The 18044-nt window shown below is 40.9% G+C and overlaps 1 protein-coding gene across 1 annotated transcript in view; it reads right to left on the bottom strand.

Moving 5' to 3' along the window:
• The window catches only part of USP6NL (USP6 N-terminal like), a 103405-nt gene extending 86771 nt beyond the window's left edge, over positions 1–16634 (bottom strand). The window contains exon 1 of the mRNA XM_072147372.1: positions 16457–16634. Coding sequence (XP_072003473.1) covers positions 16457–16460 — 4 coding nt within the window. The 5' untranslated portion in view covers positions 16461–16634. The remainder of the gene's footprint in view (positions 1–16456) is intronic.
• Between the last annotated feature and the right edge of the window lie 1410 nt (positions 16635–18044).

The following is an 18044-nucleotide window of genomic DNA, read 5'->3' as shown; positions in this document are numbered from 1 at the left end:
TGGTGTTCTTCTATCAATATCCATCCAAATTCTTACACATGGAGCAGCTAACCACCACCACCAAGGTTTAAAGAAGAGGGAGGGGGGCTAATGTTTGTGAAACACATATGATAACAAGAAGACTGAAGCCACGATCAGAGAGGATCATGCTCCAATTTGACTGCATATAAATCCCACCTACAGATTTTACTTCACAAGCAAGGGGTTAAAACATTTTACATTTTAATACCAACATCAACAGCTCTAAGAAACACAATTTTTTTCTGGTCAAGCCAAAAAGGTGTCTGGGATTTTTTTTATGGCGTTAACCTCCGGTAAGTTATAAAAATGACAATGTATACTTACCGGACTCTGGAACTTCTTTGCAGTGTGCCACCTCCGGGCCCTGCTGGCATACAGAGGCTAAGCAGTGACATCACATTGACAGTACACACCCCTGTACGTTGATGGCACAGCATAACCTCTTTTATGATTCACAAAATTTATGGTCTCTCTAAAGTATGCGGAGTTATAACCAAGATGGCCGCCACTGGAAACTACAAGTCCCATGATCCTTTGGTTCTCAGTAACTCCTCCTCCCTCCTATGCTCTGCTCCCAATGATGATATAAAGACTGTCCTGCTCTGTTACCATAGCAATGATGTGTAACTACCATCACTGCACATTACCTCACTGAGATGATGTATCACCACTACTTTCTGTCCTGTGTCTGCTCCGCAAGACTCAGTCCCATTTTTTGGATTCTGACATGTGTTCTATGAATATAACTTTTTAACACTGTTACTTATCAAAGAGATTCTGAGATAGGTTTTTTTTCTCACATGTTGTACTTGCGTTTATTTACAAAAGAAAAGGCAAATTTTAAAGAAATTCATAATTTTTTCATTTTTCGAAATTCAAAATCATTGCGTTTTCAGGTAGATAGATTTAGCACCTAAAAAAGTTGCTGAATAACATTTAGCATATGTCCAACTTTAAATTTTCATAATTTTTGAAATGTCTGGATAATTTATTTTGATGTCACGTGGCTTACAAATCGAATATCAGTTTTACGTATTTTCAGAATTGACCATTTTGGGGATAAATACAGTTTTGAATGAAATTTTACATTTTTAACATCAAACCCCCCCAATATAACCAACCCATTTTCAAATCTGCACCCCTCAAGCTATCAGAAACAGCTTTTAGGAAGATTATTAACCTCTTGAGTTCTTGGTAGTAATTACATCAAAATGGGGGTGAAATTTAGAATGGTCAAATTGTGCTGGTTATACGTTCATTTAGCCCTGAAATTTACACATTTCCAAAAGATAAAAAGAAAACCCACCATACAATTTGTTATGCGATTTCTCCCGAGTACAGAGACCCCCCTCAAGTGGCCATTACTTGTTTTATGGGCGAACAGCGAGGCGCAGAAGGGAAGGAGCGCCCTGCAGTTTCCAGGATTTTAGTTTCCTCATTGGCCCCTTTTGTAGGCTATAAAATTTCCGGCAGCATTTTTTTTTTTTGCGGGATGACGTGCTTATTCCAGTGTTACCATTTTGGGGTTGGTATCCCCTATTGTTGTAGGGGATGTAGGAATATTTTTTGAGGGCATGAGTAGAAAAGCATCAATTCTGTACTGGATATTTTACTTTTTTTTTTCGTGTTCACTGTATAGCCTAATAATCATGTTATCTTTAGTCTATGGGTTGTTCCGATTACGGGGATACCATACACTGATATTTTTGCTTACATTTTACTAAATTTGCCAAATAAAACCGGGGAAAAATCTATCATTTTTGCATTGTCGTCTTCCAAGTGGCATAACATTGTCACTTTTTTTGGCTACAGAGCTGGTTGATGGCTTGTTTTTTGCGGGACAAGTTGTACTTTGCAACAGTATCATGTACAGTATTCTGGAGTACATATGTCTTTTCGATCACTTTTTATGGCGGGTTTAATAATTTACTTTTATTTTATGGGTTGTTACGGACGCGGTGATACTATATATGTGGGGTTTGTGTTATGATTTAGACTTTTTGTGTTATAAGTCTCTTTATATGTTATGGGGATTTTTATTGATTATTTTTTATTGAATAACTTTTTTTTTTTTTTTTTTTTTAAACTTTTTGACTATTTCCACCATGGGACATGAACAAGCAGTCATCCGCTTGCTTGTTCATGATAATACTCTGCAGTACGGATTTATTGCAGGGTATTAGCAGTGTCAGCCTTCGCATATGCATAGGCTTACACTGTGCCAGTAAGATGATGTCAGAGACGCCATCCTTCAGGCAGTGCCTTCAGGCATCTCTCGGGTCCTGATCAAAAATGGCGCGGGGGGCATCGTGGGGGAAAGACCCCCAAAGGCATGTTAAATGCCACGGTCGCGCTGACCGCGGCATTTAATGGGTCAAACACGCGCGATCGGAGCCCACTTCGACTGCATGGGTTTTACATTATGGTGTCTGCTATTAGTTATAGTCAGCACCCCGTGTGTCCCGATGCCAGTTCGGCTCAGATCTTGAGCTGAACCAGTATCAGCGCTACGTCCTATATATGGGACGCTTAACGCTAACAGGTTAAAGGGCCAGTAGCATTTTAATTCTTCATTACAGTGTATGTCAACAGCATTTTTCTGCTGAAGGGAGCAAAATTTTAAATAATTACATATTAGCTTATATTTTAAGGATCCATTTGTATATGAATTATGTTGATTCCTGGAATACCCCTTTAATTTTATACCCCCTGGTTATAAAACCCAGGAGCTATAGCTGTGACAATTGTCACTATATAAGTCACTTTTAACCTGAAACAGACTACAATGCAATCCCAGTTACAGTGGTAAAGTATATAGTATACGAGGGCAGTTCAATAAGTACCCGTGTTTGACAATAAAGGGGATTACTGAGGGAAGTTGGTATTATCGTGTGCTGCCATCTATCAAACAACGGTAAAACAAATTGCAGATTGATTGATTGGTTAGTTTGAATTTGGCAGCCATTTCAGTAAGACGCGTTTCGTGATTTTTGCAAAGATGAGAATTGTTCGGTAATTCGCTTCATTTTTGGATGGGAAAAAACGTGAGGAGATAAATGCAAAGTTGGATGCTGTTTATGGGGACAGTTCGACATCTATGACCACAGTTAGATATTGGATCAACGATTTTAAACGTGGGGGAACATCCGTTTTTGATGAGGAGCGACCAGGACACCCGGCAGATGTGGTTACCAAGGAAATCATTCAAAAATTCCACATGATACTCACTGATCGACGAATGAAAGTGCACGAAGTAGCAGAGACCGTGGAACGGCAATTAATATTTTACATGATAAGTTGCCAATTGTTGGCCCGGTGGGTGCCCTGATTGCTCACGTTGGACAACAAGCGTATCGGGCTGTTAACTTCTAAGCAGTGTTTGGAGCAATTTAAGAGAGATCCAAACAAGTTTTTGCGTCGAGTTGTCACCGTTGCTGAAACCTGAATATATCATTATACACCAGAAACTAAGCCAAAAAACACCAAGAGTATTAGGGTCCAACTCAATAGTTTATTTTAGAATCACATTAAAATACATAACAAAATATAGATAAAAACTAATATAAATCCAAAAAGACTATAATGCAATCTGACCTGGGTACTGCCAAGGAGTATAATTCATAATATATAAGTGCATAGTGCATGTAAACTTTAATGGGTAAACATTACTAGGGATGAACTTATTGGCATCTCATAGGGACAGTATTCATATTCATATAGAGGCTAATTGCACGTACCCATTCAAAAAACTCCTGGATCCCAGGCCGTGGTCAATGTTCCCCAATGCACGTTTTCTCAAAAAGAAAAGAAAAAAGCCTACAGCCTGTGTGTCCCACTTCCGGGGCAGAGATATCGCCACAGAGGTGTAATCTTAACCTAGCCACACACACTCTGGTTACACTGCTGAGACACATGCCCGCCCCCTTCAGGGGGCGGCAACCAATATAGTTCTCATGGATACCGGACGCGGCCGCGGGCCGCCAAACTCTCAGGAGCGCCAAAACATAGGCGTATTTTAGAAAGTTGTAAAAAAAAAAAAAAAAGGGTTTTCTTCTGTTGACTAAAATTTAGCCAAATTTCGGACAAATAAAAATGAAATATGATGAAACGCTGCACCTGCAGCAGCAGATATGTCAGTAGTCTCCTTCCTCCCGAGTCATCTGGCAGCCGGGCTTTTACACCAGGTGAGATAGTGCTGTTAACCAGCGACTGCTCAGTTTGATTGGTTGTAGGCTATAGCGAGTGTGCAGACGCAAAGCAGGAAAGCCCCTTGCTGGCCCACTTGATGTGGCAGTCGCGTAAAGGGGAAAATAATAATTTCAGGGCTAGTATACCAATAAAAGAAAGTCCTGATTAATGTCCCCCTTTGAAAACAACTTGGTCCTAAGGAGATTAATGTATAGCCAGTTTATGAATGTTATACATGGGCCTAACTGAGAACCTACAGATTTCACATGTTTACAAAATAAAGTTTAATTACAAAGAATGACTAAAGTATGTAATCCAGCAGTCACTCAACATAAATAGCAGTATTTTTGGTTAAGAAACATCTCGTACATTACTTTAGCTGACGCTGTAGAAATGGAACTCATTGGAGAATAGTGTTTACAAATGGAAACTGTGGTTGGAAAGGAACATGAATGTTCTCCAATGACGCGCAAGTCGAACACTATCTACAGTGTGATTCTGTGCGAATGTACCCTTCAGTCCACAAATTTGAAGACAAGCTGCTAGTCTTCTGCATTCAAACAGAACCTCTCCCCATCAATAGCAGTTTGTCATCTACTGCACCCCTGTTTCCCGCTGATACCATTAAGTCAATCAGCTATAAGGTCTACAGAATTTCAAGGAATCGTACAACTATTTCAGGAACACAAATGACTTGAAATTTGCTGTACACATTCAATAAATATTAAACCTCGGGTATAGACAAAATCTAAAGTGGTTCACTCTCATTTTGAAGCAGAAGGGTTGAGTTCTAATAGCCCCAGCAAGCGGACAATTTTTTGAAAAGTCTTCTCTGTTCACACATGACCTGTGCAATTGCCACTTACATGGTTGTTAATGCAATTCAGAGGATAATTTAAAGAAAATAATAAGCTAGGGACACTTACTCAGACCTAGGCAACATAACTATGATTAGAAAACAAAATTGAGACAGGTGTAGTGGGATCATCACATTTCATTTGCCTAAGCGTCAAGATCCCCTATAATTGCACTCTAGACAGTGGCTAGTAATTTAATCAACATCCTATTGTACCTCAAGGGGTTCACCCCTAGAAGAAAACAGCCAGACTAGAGAAGTGTATAGATAATGAAGAAAAATACTTTATTGAGACAATATATAAAAGCATTTAAAAAATCCGGGTAATGGTTAGAACAGAGGAATAGGGGGGCATCACCGGACACAGCAAGTGGAGAAACATATGCGCATATGAGTAGAGTTATAAAAAATGGGACACTTCCATACAGACCAACAATGAGGCTGTGTATAATGCAGATATTGCACAAAGTAATGGAAGAACATAATAAGTCGTCCTGAAAATGAGTCTTACCCTGGTGTTAGAAAGGAAATGCTCCACTGTCCGGGATGGCACCCTCCCCGGGTGGAGGGTGCCATCCCGGACAATGGAGCGTTACCTTTCTAACACCAGGGTAAGACTCATCAAAATCCATCATGCTGAGCCAGGCACACTTACCAGGCAATGAGGTAATCTTATATTTGTTATCCATGGTCTCCTTCCTTCTAAAATTAACTTTTAAAATTTTTCTAATGAGCCTGAGGTGATCTAGGCTGTTACAATGAGCAGAGCAGTTCTCCCCTCCCCTGCACTTCCTGCTGCTGCAAGATAACACAGAGGGAGGGAGAGGAGGAGGAGGGCAAGACTTGTCCTGCTCAATGTAGCGGCTTGCGAGGGGCCCCTTAGGCTTATTAGCATAATGTTAAAAGTTTATTTTAGAAGGAAATAAGTCATGGATAGCAAATATAAGAAAATTACCACAATCACGGAGCCTGGACTATGATTAACCCCTTAAGGACCAGGCCCTTTTTCGTTTTTGCGTCTTTATTTTTCACACCCCACCTTCAAAAATCTATAACTTTTTTATTTTTCCATGTAGAGAGCTGTGTGATGGCTTGTTTTCTGCGTAACAAATTGCACTTCATAGTGATGGCATTTAATTGTCTATGCCATATACTGGGAAGCTGGAAAAAAATTCTGAATGCAGTGAAAATGGTGAAAAAACGCATTTGCGCCGTTTTCTTGCGGGCGTAGATGTTACGTCTTTCACTGTGCGCTCCAAATGACATGTCTAATTTATTCATTGGGTCAATACGATCACATGGATACCAAATTTGTATAGGTTGTATAATGTTTTCATACATTTACAAAAATTAAAACCTCCTGTACAAAAAAAAAATTCTTCATTTTGCCGTCTTCTTGCGCTAATAACTTTTTCATACTTTGGTGTATGGAGCTGTGGGTGGTGTCATTTTTTGCGACTTTTGATGACGTTTTTAATGCTTTTATTTTTAGAATTGTACGACCTTTTGATCACTTTTTATTGATTTTTTTATATTTTTCAAAATGGCAAAAAAATTTCATTTGCGACTTTGGGCACTATTTTCCGTTACGGGGTTAAACGCAGTAAAAAAACATTCTTATATTTTGATAGATCGGGCATTTTCGGACACGCTGATACCTAATGTGTTTATGATTTTTACTGTTTACTTATATTTATATCAGTTCTAGGGAAAGGGGGGTGATTTGAATTTTTAGGTTTTTTTAATATAATTTTTTATTTTTAATTTTTTTTTATAAAAATTTTTTACTATTTTTCAGACTCCCTAGGGTACTTTAACCCTAGGTTGTCTGATTGATCCTACCATATACTGCCATACTACAGTATGGCAGTATATAGGGATTTTGCACACCATCTATTACAATGTGCAGATCGCACATTGTAATAGATGGCCTAAAACATGATAGCCTCGGATCACTGTGTGATCCGAGGCTGTCATGGCAACGGATCGCCGCTCCCCGATGACGTCACGGGGAGCGGCGATCGGAGCCAAGATGGCGGCGCCCACGCGCCGCCGGCTCGTTAATGCCGCCGGCAGCTTTGCCGGCGGCAATGAAAGGGTTAACACCCGCGATCGGTACAAGCACCGATCGCGGGTGTTAGCGACGGGTGCTTGCTTCATTGTGAAGCAAGCACCCGGCGTGTATGAAGAGGGCTCAGCCCGTGAACCCTCTTCATACTACCCCATGCGCAATAAAACGTACAGGTACGTCTTATTGCGCTATGGGGTTAAGTGCCACTGGTTTATCTAGCTTGATGTTGATGGTCTGTCTGTTTCAGCAGCTACCACGTATCCATATTTCTATGGGCTTGCACAAACAGGGGTGGTATCCAAAGCTCAGTGTGCAAACCACAAATTATAGAACTAATCCTATTCCTCCCAGTGTTCACGGCAGTATTTTCTATTCACGTTCTGTAAGCTTTGAAATCACTTTTCCTATTTGGGAATTTATATTTGCAAGACAGTGGTATGATCTCCCTTGAAGGCGTTTCCCAACCAAAGACACTTATCCCACTATCCGATGTGAATAGGGTAGAAGAATGCGGGCGGGCACACACAGTGATTTATATGATTCAGGGGTATATTTGGGCCTCTGTTCTCTCAGTCTATGGGGCTGCGCTAAACTAGTTACCCAGCTATACCATAAACATGTAGAGAGAAGTTATATTAGTAGGACACCTACTGCCCATTGCTTAAACATAAGGAAATGTAGATTAAAGAAAAAAAAAAAATCTATTTTGTAATAGATTCATTTGTTATTGATACAACCACATGAATCCAACAGTCATACTTGCAAAACTTGTATACATGGACATAAACAATTTTTATGATATCAAAGGGAAAGGATTTGTGTCAAAAAGATGTTGAGGTCACTGACAAGTTCACAGAAAGCTTTGAACACTGAATATAAGCGACTGCAAAAGTGAGAAAAGGGAGGAGGGGCAAGGAAAAGGGCAGTCCTGCCCTAACCCTTCCTGGCTTGAAGTCCAATAGAACAAACACACCGTCATAAAATATCTGCAGTAGCTACCATCCTGACCAGTTATAACTCCAGAGAATTAATCAAGTTGGGTGGGGACATCCACTGGAAATTTAATCATTGAAATCCTGACACTGTCATGAACAACCAGGACCATTGGCATTCAGTAAGACTGTACTCCAATCTGACACAATGAATATTGCAGGAAGCGCCAGAAGTAGATAAGTACAGGATAATCTACATCAGAGAAGAATCTGCTTACAGTACTTAAAAGCCCAGAAACAGAAAATGTCTAGAGGCAAATTAAAGGACGTTGCAAGGGGTTGGCCAATAAATTGTCACTTTCCTCTGTACCATTTGTCTATAATGTGTGCACATAGTTTACAGTGCGAGGTCTTAGGTACAAGTCTAGTCAAGCTAAAATACTAGTGAGGCTTTGAGCTGATGTAGATAAGATATTCAGGTGTTCATTTACATGGCCGGGGCCACTAGTCATATCGCTGTATTTTTCTGTCTAGTCAACACTTGTTCAGAAAGCATCCGATCCTGCACACACAGATAATGGTATTAATGTTGAAATCGGCTTTACATTGAAAAATAAAAGCTTTATGTCAAATTACACAATCAAGCACCACTTGGTTTAAGCATAAATTAATAGAATAAGTGCACATAATGGGGGGGGGAGAATTATAATTAAGTGGCTTTGCCCATGAAAAAAAGTTCTCAAATAAAGACCTTATCTGCCTGTTGCTGGAAGTGCCTGAGCTGGTCCTGTAATGCAGGGGTGGGGAGGTGCAGGAGGCAAAGAGCACTGCAGTGTGCAGACAAGAGAAGCTATTCATGAGAAGTATCCAACGTCCAAAGAATCCAAAGTAAGATTTACGGTCAGATCCAGGGACAACACTGACGGTGAATTAGAGTGTGTTAAAACTTGTTATCCTGAGTATATTTCAGAATCTTGTCTTCATAGGAAACCCCTTTAAATGAACCTGTATAATATAATGCATATGTTTTTGCTGTCAACATTTGCCAGCTGCTGCAGAATAAAAAAACAAAACAAAAAGAGCATAAAACCTCAACAGAATACAGCAGATTTGCTTTGTGTACTCCATTGAAATAGCCTGTAAAATCACAGTCACAGGTTTCAATATGGGGAGCAGGAAAGAAGGAAGTCAATTGGTCAAGTAAACATTTTGCCAGGGGACAATAGCTTCTTGTTCAAGATCAGATAAGATGCCAACCAGCATTAACCTTCACAAGACTGATATGTATGGACAGGAAAGCAAAATACATTTGGCCAAAAGCCATTTATTGTATTAGTGATTGGGAATTGATACCTGCAGATCATTGAAGAAACTTGAGGCATTAGACACATCTGAACTTAATGGCATAGAGTGGACATAGTACATAAAATGAAATGTGAACACGAAAACATCAAGACACACAATTTTGCAATACTCCATACAATAGCTGTAACAATAGTGCAGATCTTTTTTGGTCTATATTAACATTTACCCACTCCTGTAGAAATAAGCCATCAAGGTTCATTTTTTGAACAAAGCTTTTTCTTTTAGGGTCTTGAATTTTCAAGTAAAATTAATAATTAAGCCCCAATGCAGATGAAAGTTTTCAGCATGTAGAAACTGACTTATATGCAGAATATACAGAATTATGATGCCAGGAGTCCCTTCTGCTAGCTGAACAGCAGAGCTATAAATGTTTCAGTTGGAGAACAAGCAAAGATTACTACTATAATCCACAATATCCTAAGGGATCAATAAAGCTTTATTGTACTAAGGCTGGAAAAGTATATATAGTAAAGCCAATACAGGGGGATATTACACAAGATATTCACAAGAACATTGCAGAAATCCAGTGAAAAACTGATTTTTTTTTATTGGTGTCACTTACATTAGTTTTGCATAAGAGTTTTTTTCGGTTTTAAAAGAGCAGCAAAATAAATGATAAAAATCATGCCTGAAAAAAAACCCTGTATGCGAGTTTCCTGGTGTACAAGCCATGAAAAAGACTATGCCTAGCCGAGGGCCACCCACATGCATACTACAAAGTGCATCACAACTGGTGCACAATGCAACTAATCGCACCAATTAGTAGAATGGGTCATAATGCACCATAAGTTCTATTCATTAAATAGTGTAACAGGACTGCTAGTGAAAGGGCCATAAAGAGTAAAGCTGCACCATACACAAAATAAAAATTGATAAATTTACGTATTTTGGCCATTTCAAGGATCCATCACCAAAGCTAATTCTCTTTTATTAGACCATATCCTTTTTTCATACTATGGTCTAAGAACTCTTGATAAAAACAGTGTCAGGCATTTTCGGACAATGAATGTAAGAATAGTCATACAGGCAATCCCCAGGTTACAAGATGGTCATGAGTCAAGACATGAAGCAACGTATGAAACATGTAGATCGTTTATAGGAGTTAACGGTGGAGTTCCAAGATTCCGAGTGCTGAATTCACCTGTCCTATAGTTCCTTGCATTCACATGCGTGCACTATGGATCCCTCCAGGTGATGATTTTATTAGAGGAATACAAAGTACTGAGTTTCAGATTTTGCTAGTGTAACTCCAGATAATATTTTAGGTCCTTGTGACAATTGGATTTTCAAACTTTTCAGATGACAAGGCTAAAACGATTAAAAACCAAGAACACCGATGCTTCATTAGAGACACCTTACAGTTGATGAATGCACCATGGGGCTAAAAATTTGTAAATTAGCCTCATCTAGAGACTATTACGAGCTATCACAGGGGTTGTCTAAAGGTCAGGTGTTTAAGTTTGGGACTGCCTGTAAACTAAAAAAATATGCTCTATAATGTTATAGAGCAGGAAATGCTGACAAGAACATGATCAAACTTTGCACAACTTGTGCTTATCCATTAATGTTATTGTCATTTGTGTGCACAAAGTCAGCCATCTATTAGAAGGGTGGTCTATAAGGAATTGACATCCCTCTAAGTAGATGTTAATCAGTGACAGGACCGCCCCCTAAACAGATGATGGATTCTAGGAAAAGTAAGATCAGAGATCTAAATTAATAATTACAAGTTTTACTTAATCTTTCCCTTCAAAACTCTATATCAATCAGCTCAACTTCTTATATTCCAACTGCATTTTTAATGGCAACAGGTTAACAGAATCTTTCTGAAGTAAAAGAAAGATGTATTATCCATTTACACTCTACAATGTTTTCCTCCCTCACTGCTGGGACATCCATATTTATAAGTGATCCTAAGTTCCCAAATCTCCTAGGGGGAAGATTTCAGGGAGAGAAATCTGGGCAGCAGCAGTTGGATCACATCACAACAGTGAGTGCTGCAGTTACATGTTCTGCTACCATTGCAAAGCTGCAGAACGTGTGACCGCAGCCTGAGGAGTAAGGGGAGACGGAATTAGAACCACCGCTTTAGCTAAAAGACATATCTCCTAGACTTGTCGCCTGTCACTGCAGTCACACCTATAGGAAACATCACTGATAATTCGTAGCATGCATAATTTATTTTCACACTGCTCAAGAAAAAGAAAGAAAAGTTGTAACAAAAATGCATTAAAGTTGACTTTTTAGGCAAAAATAATGAAACAAGTTAAACTAGACACAGACAGGAAAATAAAACACTGGTCATTCCATGCTATGAAGGACTGAAACGTAAAACATGCGGTATAATAAGCGCTTTTCAGTTGTTGGCACAACAGCCGTGCAAATAAACAGAATTAATTTCACTGCAAACATACTCATTTTGGCAAGATGCCTCACGAATGCACATTACTCCAAGCTTTAATCACAGAGAAACTAAACACATCCACATGAACAAGGCATTCTAATGGTTACTGAAATTCTCACAGAAAATATCTATAGGCATACAGCAATCCCATTGTTTAGGAGAAGCTTCAAAACAAGACCATTTCCAAGTGGACACAAACCTTCACTTGTCTCTGGGAGGTGATCGCCCGCGCAGGGCTCTGAGCAAGCGCTGTGACCATGCTTCATTGTCACCAGACAGATGCTTTAGACGGCACAAGACAATTACTATGTACAACAAGGACACATTGTTTTTTGTGATAATACACTGTGATGCAAAACAGCAACACCACAACACACATGACCATTAGTGGGATGAGTGCAGTGTAAAGTAACACAATTCTACCTTAAGGGAAAATATGGCACCACCAACTCTCCCCCAGCCCTGAAAGAGAGGACGGTTATGGGTAAGGATGCAGATCACAGCACCATATGCTATATACACACACAATACAAAAACAGCTAGCAAAGAGAAGTGCATTAAAATTTGACATTTCATTATAAAAATGTATTTTCACAATGATTTGAGTTGGATGCGCAGTGCTTGCACCTGAGAAGTCCATCTGCGACACATAACTTTTCCCCTTTACTCTCACACCAATGAAACGCCACAAACAGTTTGGGATCCAGAACTAGTGTAACTATTCAGCTATATTCTTTCACATGTCATTCATGTTCCAGCTGCATGGTATATCAAAATGCAATGTAAATGTCCGGGCTCGGCCTAATCGCTTGCAACCAGTTACGAGTATAGAGTGTTTTGCATTTCTTACATGCTTCATACGGAGTGTTTGTTACTGAACACATGCTTTTCAATGGAAACATATGTGATCAGACCAAGCCCCGGATGTTTGTACTGCGTTTCAAACGCAATGTGAACTGAATGTGTGAACACAGCCACAGGACACCTTGATCTAAGTGTGGTCTGGAATCACAGGCCCAAACACCATTTAGTTGAGCTCAAGTACTTAAAGGAAACCTATCACTTAGAATGGTAGGGGTAAGCTGTAAGTACCGAGCACCAGCTCAGGGTGAGCTGGTGCCGGTACTTACTTTCGTTAGTGTTATAAACCGCGGTATCGCGGTTTTAACACTATTTAAACTTTAGAGCAGAATACGCTCGGCGCTGCGCGCGACCGCTATTTTCTATGGAGCCGCGCGCATGATCGTGCGCACACAGCGCCGAGTGTCTTCTGCTCTAAAGTTTAAAAAGTGTTAAAACCGCGATATTGCGGTTTATAACACTAACGAAAGTAAGTACCGGCACCAGCTCACCCTGAGCTGGTGCTCGGTACTTACAGCTTACCCCTACCATTCTAAGTGATAGGTTTCCTTTAAGTACTTGAGCTCAACTAAATGGTGTTTGGGCCTGTGATTGTGGGGCACTAAAACCAACTCACTAAGGTGTATAAGGGTCTCTTGGCCCTGCCTTATTAGGATGTTAGAGGAGAGAAGGATTGTTCATTCACACTGCCATGTGCTCGCCCTAGTGGAAGAGGGGTGAGCGCACCCCCCCCCTCTCCATAGAACACCAAGCAATATGGTCCCGGTAAAACACTGATCACCACGCCGTGATTGAGTGCCATAGACCTCTATGGGGTATGATTATGGGCCTTTAAGGAGAGAAGGCGGAATTTATTATTGCACCTGCACCAGAATTCTAATGGAAAGGGAAAATGCACACTTTTTTTTGGCACTTTTCAATCTATTCAGATTAAGGGGGCATGGTTTTCTGAAAATTGGGTGTGTGAAAGTGCCTTCAAGAAAAAAATTGTGTGGCATAGTTAAGACCAACTAAAAAACTATGTAAAATAGGAACCAACAGTCTTATACTACCTAATAATTCATTATTACGGTGATCATAGTATCATAGTATATAAGGCTGGAAGGAGACACAAGTCCATCAAGTCCAACCTTCAAGAATTAAATAAATGTTTTATCCCCATAACCCGTGATATTTTTTCTCTCCAGAAAGTCATCCAGGCCTCTCTTGAACATGTACATAGAGTCGGCCATAACAACCTCCTGCGGCAGAGAGTTCCATAGTCTCACTGCTCTTACAGTGATAAATCTGACACAGCAAAAAAAACTTAGGTTCTGCCAGTCTAGAGCTAAAAAACACAAGTCACATTGTTAAGTTCCCCCCAATGCATCACTACATTTCCCTCTTGAAAGAAGATTCATGGGGTCAGGCACCAAATTTAAAGGGAACCTACCACCACGAATCTACCTATAAAGGTAGATCGGGTGGTATGTGGATCAATAGGACGTGAGGATAGCCCTTTTAAGGGCTAATCCTCACGTCCCCACGCTGTTTTGTGAACTTATGTTATCACTCTATGCTAATTTTGTTATGCGGCTACTGGGGCGTGGAGTAGCCGCAGCTGTGGCTACAGGGCACGGCTACTCCACACCCCAGTAGCCACTTTACCCCTCCTACTCACAATCTTCGGTGCGCAGCTCCTTGCAGCTGCGCGCCCTCGTCCGGCGAACCTGCCGTCTGCGTAGAACAGCTGGCCCGCGCCTGTTTCGGAGCAATGACCGGACAGGCGCATAAATTAGCATAAAGTGATAACATAAGTTCACAAAACAGCGTGGGGACGTGAGGATTAGCCCTTAAAAGAGCTAATCCTCACGTCCTATTGATCCACCTACCACCCGATCTACCTTTATAGGTAGATTCGTGGTGGTAGGTTCCCTTTAACATCTTATAGGTATAGAAAATATAGCGGTACTTTAGATGGAAGCTGAATATTATTGAGAAAGAATCAATTCTTTGTTTATTTAGTGTGTATCATGATTACAAATACTTATATAAACACTGTTGTCAAGGTTTAGCGGAGTCTGGTTTCTACAACTACCTATAGACATTGGTTACGTGGCTCTTTTCCCAGGTTTATCAAAGGGTTTTTCCACCAGCACAAGTTGCCACTAGTGATCAGGAGTCACAATGTTTAGAGGCAGAATGCAGAACATGGTTACACTGCCATCACAAGCATGGGAGCAACAATTTAGAGCAGGTAATGGTAATCCCCAAGCAGCAGACATCCCCACAATTACTGTATTCATGACACTTTAGAGCCACAAAAATCACAACCCGAGTTCTTGATCAACTCTATTCCAGTTTATACATTTCTAATGTTAAAGAAGAATTTAGGGAGCCATTAGGCACGTACAATAGCACTTAAGGACGGAAATTTCAGAGAAGTTATACAAAATAAGGAAACATAGCCACATTCCTGTGTAGTTTCTGGTAATGCAGCCATCCTCCTCAAGTGACAGCAATATTTTCCAAACCATACACCACATCTGTAAAGGAGCCGGCCAATTTCTTCAGCTGAACTGAAAGTTTTAGTAAAAAAATTTTTTAGACAGATGTGTTCTGAAAAGAGCTGGGAATTATGAAAGAAGGATTTGCACCTCTACCTCCTGGGTCTACTTTGAATTCAAAAATCTATAATTCTAGCGGCTTTTTCCACACATCATAAGAAATAAATAAAAGCTGTGTGTGAAACCACACTAGACCAGGGCTACACAACAAATCAGCTGCACAAAATTACCAGGAGATAATTCTGTGTGATCTACAGTAGTGGCATATATGACAAATCTGCTGTAACTAAAGTCTGTGGTATGTGAAACTTTGCTGTGGGTTTAACCTGCAACTTTCATAGTTTGGTAACGCTGTACAAGACAAAACAATGCAAGGACCACTCATTTCTTTTGGCTCTTACTGTGGTGGCTTACAAAAGAATACAATGAAGAATCACAGAAGTTGTAGAAAAGTTTATTGACCTGTCTGTGCTTTGCTATTGTTGCTATTCTGGTAGTATAGTGATTTTGCCATCAAAGATATAAAGTGTAAAATAAAGTCAAACATTACTTCCACAAGTGCTTACAATGGCAATGTCACAGGTGATCCATAACCAAAATGCCAACAGGTTTAGAACTAGGGTAGTATTCACATGATGTAGTTGCTTGCCACAACACCCCAGTAATTATTTGTTATTCCTTGGGTTAAACAACCAAGCATATTTTTAGTAGATACAATGTCAAAAAATAATGCAGTACATTACAGAGCGCAGATATGGACCAAAAAAGACAGTCCAATATACTGGGGCAGGAAGTAAATAGAACGACCATGCTCCCTTTAAGTATCTGAGCAGAGTGTGATTTGTTGTGCTATAATCTTATCATATCATGTCACCTGGATAATACCAGTAGTATAGTAGTCATTATCCTCACACAAACAGGCAAGCCCAGAGCTAGTCTTCATTCAGCCCGGGTGGTAATGTAGTCATGGGGTGAGCCGGGCACCTGAAGGCTCAATGCCTGAGGAGTTACAATGAAACTAAGCAGAACACTCTGTATGACTACTACAACCTGTAAGAAACAACTTCTAACTCCATGGGACTGGTGAGCGGTGACCATAGGTCAGGACATGGGGAGCGGAGAGGTGCCCGCTGCCGGGCTCCCCACTTTCTGTCACCTGCAGTGTCACAGCCCTGTACTCCAGCCATAACTTTCCCCGGAGCCCGCACTCACTCATAGCTGGAGCAGGACACGGTCTCCGCTGCCTCCTCAGCTTCGTGGTGCTCCCCGGATCCCGGGCAGCTCGGTGCCCCAGCCGGACATCCCAGCTCCTCACTACGTCTTCCGGTCCACCCGCCTAACTGCTGGGGGCCAACTTCCGCATCTCTCAGGGAACACGGCCCCACCCAGACACGACACTGGTCACGCCCACACCCAAGTAAACAGCTCCTCCCATTGGATGGGACATGGAGTCAGGAGGAGCAACGCAGCGGAGATTTTGGCGTGACGTCATCAAGGCGGCGACGTGGTCAGGGGTGTTTGGCTGAGGAAGGCTAAACAGCCTATTTATAGCAGGACAGACTTAATCCCATTGTCTGTCAGGGAGTAATCTCCAAGCATGAAAGTAATGCATGCATCTTTACATGTGTGGGTGGAGCTGTTACTAGTTCATTAAGGTGTGGGAAGCATTGTGAAATAACAGCACATTACTCATAGCAGCACATACCAGCACAGGAGTTGAGAGCTTTTACCTAACCACATAGCTCTGTATTTACAATTGTGGAGAATTCTGCCATAACAACCACTTTTTTAGGGAATGCATCGACATGTATTTCACACCTGGATTTGGGGATCCATTCTTCCTTGCAGATCCTCTCTCGTTACCTCAGGTTGGATGGTGAATGTTTGTGGAAGCCATATACAAGTTTCCAGAGATGCTCAATTGGGTTTAGGTCACTGCTCTGGCCGGGCCAGTCAAGAATGGTGAGAGAGTTGTTCTGAAGCCACTGCTTTGTTATTTTACCTGTGTGCTTAGGGTCATCATCTTGTTGGAAGGTGAAGTTTCAGACCAGTCTGGGGTCCAGGGCACTCTGGAAGAGAATTTCATCCAGGATATCTCTGTTTTTGTCTGCATTCATCTTTCCTTCAATTGCAACCTGCTGTGATGTCCCTGCACAACAGAACCCCCCCTCCCCCCCCCACACACACAACTCCATTGCATGATGCTGCCATCACCGTGCTTCCGTGTTTTCTCCACACATACCGCTTAGAATTAAAACTAAAAGTTCAATCTACGTCAGATACCAGATAATCTTATTTCTCATAGTCTGGGAGTCCTTCAATGTGTTATTTTGCAAACTGTACGTAGGCATATGTCTTGCACTGAGGAGAGGCTTCCATCGGCAACTCTGCCATAGAGCCCGGACTGATGGAGGGCTGCAGTGAAAGTTGACTTTGTGGAACTTTCTCCCATCTTCCTAATGCATCTCTGGAGCTCAGCCACAGTGATTTTAGGGTTCTTATTTGACCTCACTCATCAAAGTTTTTCTTCCTCTATTGCTTAGTTTGGCTGAACGGCCAGGTCGAGAAAAAATTGTGGTCATCCCATACTTCTTTCATTTTAGGATTATGGAGGCCACTGTGCTTCAGACCTTATGAGTTTCATGTGCTCTGATGTTCACTGTGAGCTTTATATAAACAGTGAGTGCCTTTCCTAACCAAGTCCCATCAGTTTAATTAAATACAGCTGGACTCCAATGAAGAAGTAGAACCATCTCAAAGAGGATGTAAGGAAAATGGACAGCATGTGCGTTAAATATGG

This window comes from Engystomops pustulosus, chromosome 4, assembly GCF_040894005.1.
Source record: "Engystomops pustulosus chromosome 4, aEngPut4.maternal, whole genome shotgun sequence".
Lineage (NCBI taxonomy): Eukaryota > Metazoa > Chordata > Amphibia > Anura > Leptodactylidae > Engystomops > Engystomops pustulosus.
This window is presented reverse-complemented; position numbering and strand designations above follow the sequence as displayed.